The sequence below is a fragment of the Mirounga angustirostris genome, unplaced genomic scaffold, assembly GCF_029215605.1.
Source record: "Mirounga angustirostris isolate CCGP_5_RB_7025 unplaced genomic scaffold, mMirAng1.0.hap1 SCAF_2, whole genome shotgun sequence".
NCBI classification, from domain to species: domain Eukaryota; kingdom Metazoa; phylum Chordata; class Mammalia; order Carnivora; family Phocidae; genus Mirounga; species Mirounga angustirostris.
Window position 1 is genome coordinate 31485577 of NW_026991710.1, and position 16232 is coordinate 31501808.

At 45.2% G+C, this 16232-nt stretch overlaps 1 protein-coding gene across 10 annotated transcripts in view; it reads left to right on the forward strand.

The window, feature by feature from the left end:
• TBC1D1 (TBC1 domain family member 1) overlaps positions 1–16232 on the forward strand; it is a 230385-nt gene that overhangs the window by 97538 nt on the left and 116615 nt on the right. For all 10 annotated transcript variants that reach the window (XR_010409330.1, XR_010409331.1, XM_045881325.3 and 7 more), the window contains one exon: positions 14116–14634. Coding sequence is in view for 8 of the 10 variants with exons in the window: in XM_045881325.3 (XP_045737281.1) it covers positions 14116–14634 (519 nt within the window). In the remaining 2 variants the exon portion in view is untranslated. The remainder of the gene's footprint in view (positions 1–14115; positions 14635–16232) is intronic.

Genomic DNA, 16232 nt, shown 5'->3' on the forward strand with positions numbered 1-16232 from the left:
ATCCTGTCAAATATAGTAATAAGCAATACTATATCATAATTATTTGGATAATTCCCTTTTAGTGTAATTAAGTTATTTTGTATTCCCTTGTCTTCTATTTTGTACATTTAAAAACTTTATTCTGAGGGAGTCCATAGGCTTCACTATGCTTGTCTGGGACACAAGTTTAGGAATGTCCGCTTTGGTCCCTGGGATGCATTTGGGAGAAGAGCATGCCAGCATTTGCTTAGGGAGGATTGGTAGGAATGTGGGATATGTAATGAAAAGCTGAGATAGCGGCTCTCACCCGAGATGCCCGCTAATCCCATAAGTCTTGCCTGTTGCCCTAGCCTACAGCAGTACCCAGTTCAGCACAATCTCAGTAGCTCTACTGGTCATTGTAACACATGCGTACTGCAACAAAGGAAGGGTTAAACTTCATTCTCTGTAGTCCTTAACTAGAATACACTAAATGATTGCCATCTAAAAATGGTGAAAATAAAAATAGCTTAGGCGTTTAAAGGGGTCAGCCTTCAGCTGTCTAGAAAAATCTTAAAATCCCAAAGGACTTAGTCCCAGTGTTTCTGGTTTACTCTTTTTACAGCATTTATTCTTCTGCAAATACTTGTTGTTTGCATACACTCATACATTGCGTTGGAGATCTTACAGATTTATCATGGTTCTCTTCTAAGATCTTGAGATATTTGTCATCACTTCAAAACCTTGAAGTCACTAAATTTTTCTTTTTAAAGATTTTATTTATTTGGGAGAGTGAGTGCACACATGGGGTGGGGGCACAGGGGGACGGAGAGGGAGAGAGAATCTCAGCAGACTCCTTCTGAGTGTGGAGCCCGACGAGGGGCTCGATCTCAAGACTCTGAGATCATGACCTCAGCTGAAACCAAGAGTCAGATGCTCAACTGACTGAGCCACCCAGGTGCCCCACTAAATTTTTATTTTGAATTGCCATCATACATTGAAAGCAAATTTATCGAGTACTTGGCTGTGTGCCAGGTACTTGGCTGTGTGCCAGGCACTGTCGTAGGCACTTTGAGCTACATCAGTGAACAAAATAGACAATAGTTCTCTCTTAGAGCAGACATTCAGGCGTGCAGGTGTCTTATGCTCTGAGGTTTGTAGAGCTGTTCTGCAGGCTAAAAAAACTGCTTGCCACCCACAGACCTGTGTATTTTTTAGGTGGTAGTTTCCCACTGTTTCTGTGGGTCATTGTGATGTACCTCAGGGCTGGCTGAGGGAGGGGAAGGGAATGTTCTGCTTTTCCAGTTCCATGTTAATCAGAACATTCCTGCTTTTACATGTTTGGGATTGCTGGAAGATTGGGGGTGGGGTGAGGTAGGGGAGAGTTCTGTTGCCTACTGGATGTGTGGAAAGATAGATTCTTGATGTGATTGGCATTATCAGTTGCTGGCTGGTATAGAATAAATTTTTGTTCTGTACTGAAAGGCAGTTGGATAGCAAGCCCGTTGCCTTTAGGTCCTGTTACTTAAGTTATAAAAAAATTTTTTTAATGGCTTAATACAACCATTTATCATGTATGTGGTTTTGTGGGTACGGAATTTGGGAAGGGCTCCACTGGGCAGTTTGTCTGCCTGGCTTCCTGTGGGGCAGCGAGGTCTAGATGATTCCTTTTCCAACATGGCGTCTTTGCTCAGGTGTCTGGTGGTTCAGTGGTCCTGGGCTTCTCTTGCTGTCCAGCTGGGGCCTCAGACCCCAGGGCTGCTTCATGTGGCTTGGGCTCCTTAGGTCCTGTCACTTTCATAGGGAGTTGATCTTTTCTTACTTTGTAAACATGAAGGGAACAGCTAGCAGTTATTGGGAGTGAATATGTGCAAGGCTTTATACTAACAACTTACACGCTTATTGTTTAGTTTATCCTCCAAGCCTCCAAGGTAGCTGGTAATATTCCATTTTGATAAAAGAGGAGCCTGAGGTTCTAGGAAGTGGGTGACCTGCCCAGACTTGCACATGAAAGTGCAGAAGCTGGAGCCTGTGTCCACATCTCCAGTTATAGAACTTCGCTGAGGATCTGTCCGTGGAGTAGATTCACGGCTGCGGCTGCGTAGGAGTTGGGGCTGACTTTCTCCTCAGAGTTGTGACCTACAGCAGTGAGAATTCATCTCTGTCTTCTTAGAGGCTATTCTGTTTCAGTGTCTGCTCCTAGAGGGCCTGTTCCCGGCAGTGGAATGCTTCTCTCCCGTCCAGCAGGCAACACTGGGTTCATTCTCATAGTTTCCACCTCCCTCCCATAACATGCACACAAACACCATACTACTCGAAAGCAGCAACTAGGGGTCCAGGCAGTTTTGTTTTGTTTTGTTTTGTTTTTAAAAGATTTTATTTGTTTGAGAGAGAGAGCACACGCCAGAGAGGCAGGAGGAGAGAGAATCTCAGGCAGACTCCACGCTGAGTGCGGGGCTCCATCCCAGGACCCTGAGATCATGACCTGAACCAAAACCAAAAGTCAGACGCTTAACCGACTGAGCCACCCAGGCACCCTGGGGTCCAGGCAGTTTATGCAAAGGATGGGATGCTCATCACACATTTGCCAAAATGGCGTGTTGGGCAGAGTTCCCGAAAGCTGGCATCAGGCTTATTGCCACTGGATCCTGAGTAGGTTTATTTTTTATTTTTTAAAATTTTTTGAGTATTCCTGTATGTACAGTGTTTCAGTGAATGGAATTGATGCTGTGGTTATCAGAAAGGAGTGAGATGGTTCTCTAGGGGGTGATAGGTCACTGCAGTATTTCCATGATGATAAAAGTTAGTTGCAGAACACTGATCCCCCACACACGCTTTTTTTTTTTTTTTTTTTGATAAAGGAAATTAGCATTTAGCATAGGCAACCGTATGTCAGAAAAACCAGAGTATTAACTGTAGCTATTTCTGGGCTTGGGAATATATGGGCAACTTGATATGTTTCTGTATTTTTCTTTTACGTGGATGTGTATTAAACTTACTAGAAATAAAGATGACTAAATGCATCCTGCTGCTGTGTTTACAGAGGCTGCTTTACCGAGAAGTGGTTTTACATGGTCCTTGTGGTTGGCCCCCCCCCCCTTTTTTTTAAAGATTTTTATTCATTTCTTTGACAGAGAGAGACACAGCAAGAGAGGGAACACAAGCAGAGGGAGTGGGAGAGGGAGAAGCAGGCTTCCCGCTGCGCAGGGAGCCCGAAGCGGGGCTTGATCCCAGAACTCTGGGATCATGACGTGAGCCGAAGGCAGACGCTTAACGACTGAGCCACCCACGCGCCCCAAGGTTGGCCCTTTCACAGCTAGGTGAGATACCACAGCCTGGCCAGGGCTTTGATGGGGCTCAGCGGAGGGCCCTGACCTCAGCCCCTGGAAGGGAGGAAGAGGCGGGGGCAAGGTATTCCTCCTCTCTGTCCCTTTTTCTCCATAGGAACCTGCCTGCACCATCTTGAGCTCTCCGCTCAGCCTGGAGAAGTCCTCCCGGTTGGCCCAAAGGCACCGTGGCTGGTGCTGAGTGGGAGCCGAGGCCCCGAGGGAGGTGGGGTGGGGAGCAGAGTGCATGTATGTAAGAGGAAGGCATCACAGAGGGGAAAATATAGCTTTATTTTCCTGTTAAAACAAGGGAACAGGGAAGGGAAGAAGTCAAGAGCAAAGCCTACATTTTCCAGTATTCGGCCTCAATTCTAATAAACTGATTCCATTCAGTGTGTTTTAAATACACTAAGTCCAATTGTAAGGTGCTGTCTGGGACTAGTTCTCCGTGAGCCTCACGTGTTGCACATTATGCTGAGAAGTTTCTGATTCGATTAAAAAGACTAGACTGTGTGGCTTAGGGATGGGTGTGTTTATGTGCTGTGCGTGGGATGCTGTTCCCAGCCCTGCGGGGAGTTGCTGAGGTTCTGAGCCGAAGTGCAGCCTCCTTGGGGGATGACTCGTTACTGTGCTCTGAACCTTGTCCTTGGAGGGAAGCTCTCCTTGATCTGTTTGGTTTTTTTTTTTTTTTTTCCCAAAGATTTTATTTATTTATCTGACAGAGAGACAGCGAGAGCAGGAACACAAGCAGGGAGAGTGGGAGAGGGAGAAGCAGGCTTCCCACCGAGCAGGGAGCCCGATGTGGGACTCGATCCCAGGACCCTGGGATCATGACCTGAGCCGAAGGCAGACGCTTAACGACTGAGCCACCCAGGCGCCCCGATCTGTTCGGTTCTTTTGGGGGAGGAAAGCCTTGTACCTAAGTCTCACCCTTGAAGATCTGGTGGAAACTAGAAAACTTCTTTGCTGTGTTTTCCATTGAGGTGGATTCTGCTCACAGGTCAGCAAAGGAGGGCTGTGGAGCCCCGAGGGAGGGGCAGGGCCACGTGCTACCCCAGGGGCTCCAGCTGTACGGTGGACCCTGGTGCAAGGGGAAGAAAGTTACCTTTTGAGAGGTGCAGAATCATCTTTGAGTGGCTCATTTAGACCTGTGTGTAAGGCAGGGTGTGGATACTTTGTAAATTACCCACTTTTTTTTTTGGTTCTGTTTCTTAGTTCTTTCTTAGTTCTTTTTTACAGCCCTTTCTCATTCAATGAGGCAGGGAGCAGAGAGGCATGGGAATAATGTGTAAACAAGTCACTGAAACGTAAAATCTATCTTGGCTTTTTCTGAACATTTTTGGTGTGATCTAAAATTTTATATGTTCCCCTTTTTTATAGGGAACAAATTGAGTCAGTTGGGCTCCCTGAGGGTCTTTGGTGGCTGGTTTTATTGTAAGGGTAGAGTTTGGTAAATATTTAAATCTTCCTATTTGCTCTTGATAATTTATTTGAAACGCACTGAGATTTTGTGTTTCTCTGTCTTCTTACCCTTCTTAGCACTTCTACTCCTGTAGTGTTGGCATTCTGCTTTGTTGAGTCATTTGTCTACTTCTTTATCCCCTCTGTCTAGATTGTAGGTTACCCGAAGAACAGAATCTATGTGTGATTCATCCTTGTATTCACCACAGAATTTGGCATAAAGTGTTTTATATAGTGGGAGTGTGAACAGGACTCTTGGTTGCAAGTGACAGACACCCAGTGTAAAATGGCATAATAAAAAATTTATTGGCACAAGAATCCCAGTTGATTGGCTTCAGGGATGGTTGGATCCAGGTCCTCAAACATCAGAACCATCATTCTCACCCTCTCTCTTCCATTTTCTTCCTCCCTGTCTTTGTTTCACCTCCTCTGGAACTATCTAGCATGCCTTTATTTGTGATAGCACCAGAAATTCCAGGCTTATGTCCTCAGAATTCTAAGTTCAAGAGCAGGATTTCTTAATCTAGGCAATACTACATTTTGGGCAAGATAATTCTTTGTTGTGGGCAGCTCTCCTATCCATTGTAGGATGTGCAGCAGCATCCCTGGCCTCTAGTGACTAGGTGCCAGTTGCAACTCTTTCCCTCCAGTTGTGACAACTCAAAATATCTCCAGACGTTGCCAGATGTCCCTGGGGGGATGGTGGTGGGTGGAACTGCCCCAGGTTGGAGAACCACTGGTCTAAAGCCACAGCAAGTTTCTTTTTTCTACCAATTCCTTAAAAATGCATAGGCCTGCCAGTCTGGTTTGGATTGGGTTATGTGACCAACCCTGAACTAATTCTGTGGTGGGTGGGGTAATAGAATATGCTGGTTCCCAGGCACTCGTGAGCTGGGGCTGGGCCTGGGCCTGTCTGTGCCATTGAACCACTGGAATGAGGGTGGGTGAGGTACTACTCCTTACTGGGGGGGAGGGCACTGGAGCCCATGTAAGACCAAAACAAGAAACTGCCGAACCAAAGCCAAAAAACATGTGGACCCCCACAGGAAGTGGGAAGTCTTTTTGAATTGAGAATGAAGTCTTGGTGTAGTGGAAAGAGGATGTGTCTTGGCATCAGGCAGGTGCTGTCCTGACTCTTTAGCTGGGTAACTTTGGGCTAGTTTTTACCCTTTTCTCAATCAGATTCTATCATGCTTGTGAAAATATTATTTTTTCATAAAATTTTCATTGATGTTATACAAACAATTATACATAAATCATATACTCAGTGACTTCAGAGTTTAAATAATCTCATATACCCAGTGCCCAGATGAAGAAACAGAATAGTCCAGAAGTCCCACAGGCCCACTCCCAGTCACTCCTCCTCCAGAGAGAATAGCTATCCTGTCTTCTGTTGTCATAGCTTAGTTTTGCCTGTTTTTGAAATTTTGCAGAAGTGGAGTTCTACCATATGATTCTGTTCTACGTGTTGTTTCTACTCAACATGATGAGTACTTACCCATGTTGTTGTACATAGAATAGCTTGCTTATTCTCCTTCTACATGTTTTCGATTATATGGATATCACACATATTTGTCAGTTCTGTTGCTGGGCAGTGTTTTGCCTCTGGCTTTTGGCTGTTAGAAGTGCTGTGACTGTCCTTGCCCACGTCTGTTGGTGAGCCAGGACACACCTCTGCCTGGGATGCCCTTGGGCTGGGGCTCTGGCTCCTGCACTAGGGGTGTAACTGCTTTTAACTGCTCTGAGATTCACAAGGACTTCTGGTTTTTTTGTTTTTTGTTTTTGTTTTTTTTTAGATTTTATTTATTTATTTGACAGAGAGAGACACAGCGAGAGAGGGAACACAAGCAGGGGGAGTGGGGGAGGAAGGAGCAGGCTTCCCGCGGAGCAGGGAGCCCGATGTGGGACTCGATCCCAGGACCTTGGGATCATGACCTGAGCCGAAGGCGGATGCTTAACGGCTGAGCCACCCAGGCGCCCCGGGACTTTTGTTTTGAGGCATAAATGAGAAAAGGTGAAAAGACTCGTGTCTGTTGTCTGATAGAAGGTCCAGATCTCCTGTGTTTCATCTAAGATTATTGATTTGGACATGAAAAGACAACACATGGGCACTTGTTAGCTTGAAAATCAGTTTTAATAAGTTTAATGTATTTGGCCCTGGATGATTTTAGGTAGAAGCAAAACTGTATTGGTGCCCAGTGCTCTAGCTGATTTTGCTGTTTTATTAACAAATACACACTATATGACCAAATATTCCTTTATTAATAATGATCTCTCAGTGGCAAAATTTCAAAAAAGGGCATCATTTATAAAAACCGATGGTGGTGGGGCACCTGGGTGGCTCAGTTGGTTAAGCGACTGCGTTCGGCTCGGGTCATGATCCCAGGGTCCTGGGATCGAGTCCCGCATCCTTCTCCCTCTCCCACTCCCCCTGCTTGTGTTCCCTCTCTCGCTGTGTCTCTCTCTGTCAAATAAATAAATAAAATCTTTAAAAAAAAAAAACAAAAACCGATGGTGGTGTGTGTCCTGGAGAAGGAACCAGCGCTTTAATGTTTTTTCCTAGTACATTTGCATGTTTATAGTTCCCTCTGCCTTGTAGAAAAGGGACCCCAGTGTCCCTTTGCAAAGATTATGTAACATGCATAACCAATATGAGGGATTGCTGTGATTAACTGCTAGTTCATTATATTTGTGAGCATTTCTTAATCTTCGAGAGATTATTTTGATATAAACTTTGATCAAAATTATAGAGTAGCATTTCTTATAAGACATTCACACCTATGGGGGCGCCTGGGTGGCTCAGTCGGTTAAGCGACTGCCTTCGGCTCAGGTCATGATCCTGGAGTCCCGGGATCGAGTCCCGCGTCGGGCTCCCTGCTCAGCGAGGAGCCTGCTTCTCCCTCTGGCCCTCCCCCCTCTCATGTACTCTCTCTCATTCTCGCTCTCTCAAATAAATAAATAAAAATCTTAAAAAAAAAAAAAGACATTCACACCTATGTATTTAATGAGCTGAGACTTCAGAGATGCAGTGAATTTATTTGCAAACCAAATTTGCCCTTAAATGGTATGAACAGCTTGTCAAACATCTGTGTGGCGATTTTTTCTGTTCCGTCTTGGCCAGTTTTTTCGTCTCTGCCGCAAGCACGGTGTGGGTCTGTGCAGTCGGGCTGCTTCAGTGCTGCTGAAACGCACAGCTTGCCGGGGGCCAAATAGGGTTTGGGTATAATGGTGTGGGGACAGGGCGACGAGGGAGACACGAGGGGGACAGGTGGTGGGTACCTCAGAGATGCTGCCCATCAGACCTGCCTAGCGCCTCTGAACACTGCAGATGCTAGGGCCCCACCTCCAAACAGGCTGCTGCTTTTAGCCTGGGGCAGGGCAGTTCTCCCGCGCAGCCCCGTTTGAGTTGAGAGCCAGGGCATTCACTGAGGAGGATTGGACTTTGAGGGCTTAGGTTCTCAGACTGAACATTCGGTGATTTAGTCCATGATCTCTGTCAGTATCTCTGCTAACCAATCAAAATGTTTTGCCTTTTTTAAACCTTGTTTTAGGAAAGTTACAGAACAACTTCACAGTCTTCCAGCAGCTCCCTTCTCTCAGTCTTCCTTGCTGACCTTCTCCCACCCGCTTCGGTTAGCTCCTGCAGCTGTTAAATCACTTAGGTTGGATTTGTGTCTCATTGTTTCAGAAATTTGCGGAAACGTGTTGCTTGCCCCAAACGGTTGTAGTGAACCTGTCAAATGATTATTTTGGAGTAGGATGTTGGGTTTTGTGTTTGCAGAAACTCTTCTCATGTGGTTTGACAGCTAAGAGTTTGTCCCATTGGCCATTTCAGAACTAGGGAAGCTGAGTACTCCTGTTTTACGTAAGAGGAAAGAGCAAGACCTAGAGGATAGAAGAGGAAGGATGAAGGAGGCGGGTGGCCTGTGTTAGGGCCAGCAGTCATTATTTCTCAGGTGCCAGATGCCGCCTCAGTCCGTTCATAAGCGTGGCTGGTCTCTCTTTTGGGAAGACCTACCCCGTGAGTCTGACCTTGGGCTAATTGTAAGCGGAAAGCTGCAGTTGAGGCATTAGTTCACCCTGAGGATCCAAAGCCAATGGGCAGGTAGGAGAGGCCTTCTCAGGCACACATTCAGTCCCTTTGCTCCTGTTGGTGTTCTCGCATCTGCCATGTTATACCGGAAATCACATATTTAGAGTGTCCCTTACTCCCTAGACCGCGAGCCTCTCAGGTCAGAAGAATCCCGTCTTCCTCCCTGTGTGAGGTGTACTCACACGTCTGTGTTGGATCTAGGCTCTGTAGGCCGCGCTCTTGGGCAACTCGGGTGCTGACATGTGTCGTATCTGGATGGGGTCAGACAGCTGTTTCAGCCTCTTCATTAAGTCGTGAGCACTCGTAAGATGTTGCCTTAAGTGTTTTGTATTAAATTTAAGGCATGTAAGACAGAGGAAACTACTTGATTTAATTTCGTTTTCTTCCCCTACATTTACCTTGTTTCTGACTGATGGATGTAAAAACCACTCCTTACCAACACAAATGAAACACAAGTCTGTTTCTTCTGGAAAATAATTATGCAGAATAATTTTCTCCTAGAAGTGCTTGTTTTAACTTTTTGCCGTGAGAGAACATTTCATCTAAGGGACAAAGCACAGCGTGGCCTGCCATATTTTTAGTTTGGGAATGTCTTACTGTTAAATAACAGGGAAAAAATGCTAGAATTTTAAATACAAATCCGGGCTTCTTCAGATTCATTTATTATTTATTTGTTACCAGTTGGCAGGTGTATACTTTAAACAAAGGTATAAATGTAAAGTAAAATGACTTTTCATTCTAAATACTGTTTTAGAAGCTCTTTCCTTAGTCCTTGTGAGTAAAATTACACTTGCAGTGTGTTTATAATCCTTTAAAATCCCTAAATCCTTACCAAAAAAGTTGACCCAAATGTTTAAATAAGGACTTTATTTACAGAAATGAATGTTTCTAGTTCTCTTACACTAAGTATCATTTTCTGGTGACTTACAAAAACAATATTCACTTAAGCCTGCTGCAGAAACAACACGCATATATACCATGCTTTTTAGTATGTGAATTTGAAAGAAAGTTGTTTTGATTGTGAAATAGTGCAGATTTACTTTAAAAAGGAGCTTTAGTATAAACTCATAGGTTGATAGAAGAGCAGTTTAATACATTTTATGTCTAAACGTGGCCTTTTTTTTTTTTATTACCGGTGATTCATTTTAATTAACATTGTTTTTTGTTGTGATTCCCAATGTACAAGGAAATAAAATCTCAAACTCTCATTGAATTTATGCCAGTATAATGCTTTTCAGGTTCTTGTTTTTGCTGTAGGTAACTTTAATTTACTCTGTCTGCTTGTCTGTGATCAGAAATGACGTAGATATTATTGCTGTGACTACACTAAAAAAAGATTGTGTTAGAAGTACCCAGATCGTATCAGTGGGAATAAACTCCACTGGCCTCAGTGTATTTACCCGAACAGGGTCAGTGTATTTGAGGTAAATATTGTAACTTGAAGTTTATGTTCTCAGAGCCTGCATTTTTACCTTGAGAGACTTTTCAGTTAAGTTCGCTTATTTTAGGGGTTACTATTGGCATCACCCCTTTCTTTTTACGTATCTCTGTGAGCTGCCAACTCCAGCAGCTGCTGATTCTCAGTGGCCCCCTCTCCCTTGGTTGACATTCTGACGTCATCCTTGACCGCTCCCCCTCTCCTCCTCTGCCTTCCGTCCCCGGTTTCCTTAGGTCTGAAGCATTGGTGTGGCCTACGCTCCCATCCCTGCCTTCTTCCTTTACTTTGCCTTTTTCTGTTCCCAGGTGGCAGCCACTCTTGCACGTGAGCTGCTGATGTCCCAGCCTACGTCTCCTGTCTTGGACTCCAGGCCCAGCTGCCCAGCTGCCCGCTGGATGCCTTTACTTTCAAGTCCTCCTGGTCTTACTCAACACGTACACAAGCCAAACTCCTCATGTCATCTCTGCAAACCTGCTCCTTCTGTGTTCCCTGCTCACGCAGTTTGAGGCCGACTCTGCAAGTCACCTGCTGGCTTCCATGCCCTCAACTCCCCCATCCAGATAGCCACCAAATCTTGTGTATTCTGTCTTCCGGAAGCTTTTATTCAGCCTTTCTCTCGACTCCCATCTTTGTCCAGGCTCCCCCAGACCCCATCTCAATACTGTAAACGTTCTAACTAAGCCTCCCTTGGGGCCCCACTCCCGCCCAGGCAGGACTGCCTTGCTTCCATCCCCTGCTTCTGGATCCCTACCTCCTGGCATCTAGTGATACCTAGAGAAATGTTTGGAAATAAAATGAAGTAAACGACTCCGTCCCCTCATGTGACAAGTAACCCTGTAGGTGAATCCAGGACAGAGTTAAAAGAATGGAGAATTCAGGATTTCATCACAAGTGGATATTATGCCTTCATTTCTCGAGAAATAGTGCTCCAGGTCTGTTCTTTTGTAAAGGGAACTACACTCTCAGTATAGATTTACAAACTTACACACAGGTGGAGTCCCTTTTTTATTGAAAAAGTCTCCTGTTTTACTTACAGTAATTTTAAAACATTAGATTTTTAATTGTTAACAGTTTATTGCTGAAATTATGTTTGGCGATATGCTGTCAAATACTCTGAGACGGTTATGTTCTTGTCAGGATCCCAGTGATGCTTTTTAACCCCCGTTGTCTCCTTTATGCCCATGTTACAGTTCACCAGAGCAAGGAGAGGGGGCACTGGGCTTTGACTAAAGCCCGTCTCCTAAAGGTTGTGATTAGTGTGTAGGAAAGACTGGCGGTTGGAAAAACTTCCACAGCCTCCACCCCGACCAAGGTTGTGGTGTGCTCTTCAGCCTCTTCCGGCCTTGGGAAGTAAGGGAACGATCAGATTCTCTACTTTGGGTCTTTCTTCTCTCTGTGCCATTTACTGTCGAGTCACTGTAAATTCACACGACTTCACCCATTTTCTCTGCGCTTTGATTATTTAATGAAAGACACCATTACCTCAGATGCAGTGAAAGACCCAGCACATAGAAATGACACTTATGTTAACAAGCCTCGGGAGCCTGTGTAAGACTTTTCTGTTCAGAGAGTACGTTTAATAATGGGGAAGATTCATGGGACTCCTGATAAAATAATTTCATAGACTTGTTCAGGAAAGTGGTGAGGTTCTTTAGTTGCATGAATTGGTTATTTTTCTTTGAAAATTCTTTACTTCACAAAAGTAACTTTTACCTGAAAAATCTTACAAGCTTTTTTTTTTTAAGAAACTGAGGCGAGGGCGCCTGGGTGGCTCAGTTGGTTAAGCGACTGCCTTCGGCTCAGGTCATGATCCTGGAGTCCCGGGATCGAGTCCCGCATCGGGCTCCCTGCTCGGCAGGGAGTCTGCTTCTCCCTCTGACCCTCCCGCCTCTCATGTGCTCTCTCTCTCTCATTCTCTCTGTCTCAAATAAATAAATAAAATCTTAAAAAACAAAAAAACAAAAACAAAACAAAACTGAGGCGATTCTTACCAATGTCCTATAGTGACTGTTGGCAAAGGTGTGAATGGTGAATGGAACCTAGGCTTCCTCCCTCCCTCTTCTCTCTGTTGTCTCTTTTATATTAACCATTTCCAGGCTTCTGTGGGATGTGTAGTGTGGTAGGGAGTGTGCTATAGCACAAGCAAATGGTGCAAATACATGCTTGACGGATGTTGAGATTTTGGCTTATCTAGTACTGTTTAGCTTGTATGCTTCAGTAATCAATTTTTAAAATACAGACTCTAGCTAAATATATTTTAACTCTTTGCATGATAAAATACCTTGGAAGGATGTATCATAATCTTTATGGCAGAGATACTGTCTTTAAGACATGCTTGATAGGAAATCCCAAAGAGAAAAGTCTCGAGTCATTGGGTCTTATGGAACAGAAGCATACATTTTATTTTATTTATTTATTTATTTATTTATTTATTTATTTATTTATTTTTAAAGATTTTATTTATTTATTTGAGAGAGAGGGAATGAGAGACAGAGAGCATGAGAGGGAGGAGGGTCAGAGGGAGAAGCAGACCCCCTGCTGAGCAGGGAGCCCGATGCGGGACTCGATCCAGGGACTCCAGGATCATGACCTGAGCCGAAGGCAGTCGCTTAACCAACTGAGCCACCCAGGCGCCCCAGAAGCATACATTTTAAATATACAACCATGTCCCTTTCCTGTATATGTTGATCTTTGACCTGACTTGTTAACGGGTTTTTTTGTTGTTGTTCTTTCCTCTATGATGTTGTTAGAAGACTTTGAGCCTCTGGGTATTGGGCCTTAAATTGAACTTTCTTACATAGCAAAAAAGGGAAAAAAATGCTTTGGGTGTTAGGTCCTAACGAAAACTAGGTCCTTCCTGATGAAGATTGAACTCGTGCCTGTCTTGTTTCAGTACTGCGGCTGTGCCTCATCTAAGTGGTCACACAGATACTTACTGCGGTCACAGATTCGTCTTCGTGTCCACTGCCACCTGAAGGCGCTTGTCAGAAGCTCCTGATGAGAGGCTGTAGCAGTAGGGACGACTGGCACACGAGGCCCTTTGTTCATTCTCTTGGTCATGGCTCTGCACGGACCCCGAAGGCTTTGGAGTCTGTGGGGAGAAGCGCCCGTGTTGCCACGATAATGACACTCTCTTGGTTGCTCACTCCGTGGTTAAAGCCTCCGAGCTCTGTAGTCATTACCAGCTAACTGTTAGGAAACCGAGAACTGAGCAATCAATTGCCAGTTGTCCTTGAAGAAAAAATAACGATGTGATTTGAAGAAAGGTTTTATACGATAATTTCAGTCTTCACTTGGCATCCTCACCTCACGCATTTATTGTGGAGGACTCTCCGAGACACACTGCCGTGAAATCGAGAAAAATTGCATGATGTTTTGGTGAGCCCCACTGGAGACAGACCTCTTAAGGAGGTGACGGGAGCTGCGGAGAGGCCCGTGGCTTTGCAGTGTGACCAAGCCGGGGTGGACTCCGAGGCGCCACGTTGGGCTGCGTGTCCGTGGGCTAGTCACTTAACCTTGTGGAGTGTTGTGGGCACGTGAATCCTCTAGCATAGTCCCTGGCACGAAAGAGGTGCTTAATAAATATTGTTCCTCTTCTCCTGTCTGTGAGGCTTGTGCATTTCCCTCTCATGGGAAGGCGTCTACGGTCTCAGGTTCCCGTGGCCCCTACTTCAGTGCCACGGAGCACGCGGTGGGGCGCTCGGGGACAGCAGAGCGTAGGCTGCTCGTACAGTCGTGCCGTGTGTGTGTGCGTGTGTGCGCGCGTGCATGGGCGTGCGCGCCAGGGTGGGAGTACCATCTACTGCAGGGTCCAAGTAACACTCTTCCTTTCCTGGCAGGTGCCTGAGATCATCAGCTCCATCCGCCAGGCCGGGAAGATTGCCCGGCAGGAGGAGCTCCATTGCCCGTCCGAGTTTGATGACACGTTTGCCAAGAAGTTTGAGGTGCTCTTCTGTGGCCGGGTGACGGTGGCTCACAAGAAGGCCCCTCCGGCCCTGATCGACGAGTGCATTGAGAAGTTCAACCACGTCAGTTGCAGCAGGAAAGCCGAATTTGACTTGGTCTCCCAGAATTCTGAAACCCCAAATCCCGCGGGAGGCCTTTCCTTCACGGAGAAGTTCCGATCTGTGCTCCAGCCAGCGGGGAACGGCGAGCAGGGCCGGAGGCCGATGCGCAAATCCTTCTCCCAGCCCGGGCTGCGCTCGTTGGCCTTTAAGAAGGAGTTTCAAGATGGAAGCCTTCGCAGTAGTAGTTTTTTCAGCTCCTTTGAGGAAAACGACATTGAGAACCACCTCCTTAGCGGACACAATATTGTGCAGCCGACAGATATTGAGGAAAATCGAACTATGCTCTTCACGGTAAAATACCATCAAGCCCTGGGCTCATCCCCAGTGTGAGATCCATGTTCAACCGGCTTTATTGAGCAAGGATTCGTAGCAAATTGCTTTCGGATTTATGTGTGAATCTATGTACCTTTTACCTTTATAGTGAATAATCCTTTTCTCAGGATAAAATCCTTACTTTAGTCCTAGGCCTTTATAAAATCATTATTGGAAACCTAAAGAGAATCTATCTTCTATCCTTGTTTGTTTTTATCTCTACCACGCCCCCCCCCCTTAGTTGAAAGAGACCTTTTCAGTGGAAGCGACAGGGCACAGATGTAAAAGAGGCCCCCGAAAGGATTTTTTAAAGTATATTAATTTCAAGTAATATATTTCAACAGAATCTTTTAGTTGGAAAATACTCCCTCTTTACTGTTTCTATTAATTTATTATAAAACATTTATCCTTTGTTAATCAGGATAATTGGATTTGGGGATAAGATGATATTTGAAATTTATACCCAAACTGAAATAATAGTTTAGCCAACTGTTTACTCCCTTTTTTCTGGAAGAGGTTTGGTGAACTGATAGCCAAGTGCCGAAAAGGAATGGACAGGGAAGCTGTCCTTGGCACTTGGGGTTCCTGGGTTCTGTGCTGCTCTGGGCTCCTCTGGATGGGCTTGCCTGGGGCCTTCCCGGCAGTGAGCTGGCCACTGATGATCTAGGGAACTGATTGTTCTTCAGCCCTCTTCTAGAATGTCATGACTGGTATTCTAGAGAGAGCAAAATTACCGTGAGTATGATGTTCTTGTGCCTAACTCAGAGCGGTGAGGTGGCCGACGGGTAAGGAAGCTGCTACTTAGGTTAAGGCCATGTTGGATGTAAGCAGATTTAAGATGAAGATGATGTGTCAGTGGGTAAATAGGGCTTTTTCTTCCTCTTTTCATCATGTACTGAAAAAAATGCTAAGCACTCAGGCTTGTGCTTTAGTCTGTGGTGTATATTTAAAAAGAAAAAACTCTTGGTGTTACTGTGAAAGCTGCTCGGCGCACGTATGTTCAAGTACTTGGTGTGTGAGTGCCGTGTGCAGGGTCCCTTGCAACATGCTAGTAATAACAGCGGTGAACAAGACAGCCCTGGTCTCTGCCCACGCCAAATTTAGATTCCAGTAAGGGGGATTGACAACCTAGTGTTCAAGTAATTGTCTCATTACAGTTGTGCTCAGTGCCACAAAGGAGAAGTAGAGGATTATGTGAGAACATCTGGGGATTCCAGGAAGGCTTCTTGGAGGAAGTGATTTTCGCTGAGCAGAGGTTCAGTGTGGCCACCTAGATATTATTCTAGTTGGAGTATCCTGGGTTCAGGGAGCAGCAAGTGAAAGGCCCTGAGGGAGGGATGGGCTCTTGCAACACAGCCCTCTGCTAGAATGGAGTTTATTATGCTGACCCAAGGCTGTAAGGCAGTGTTAACTATGCTAATGCTCTAACTTTAAGAGGTGAGTAGTATTTGAATGCCTACCACATAGTTAGCTACTCAACAAATGGTAGGTTATTTTAACAATAGTTTTAAAAGACTTTTCAGTAAAACAGTTAATAGAAAGTGTTTTGGAAGTTTCAAAAGGAGAGCTTTTGTTTT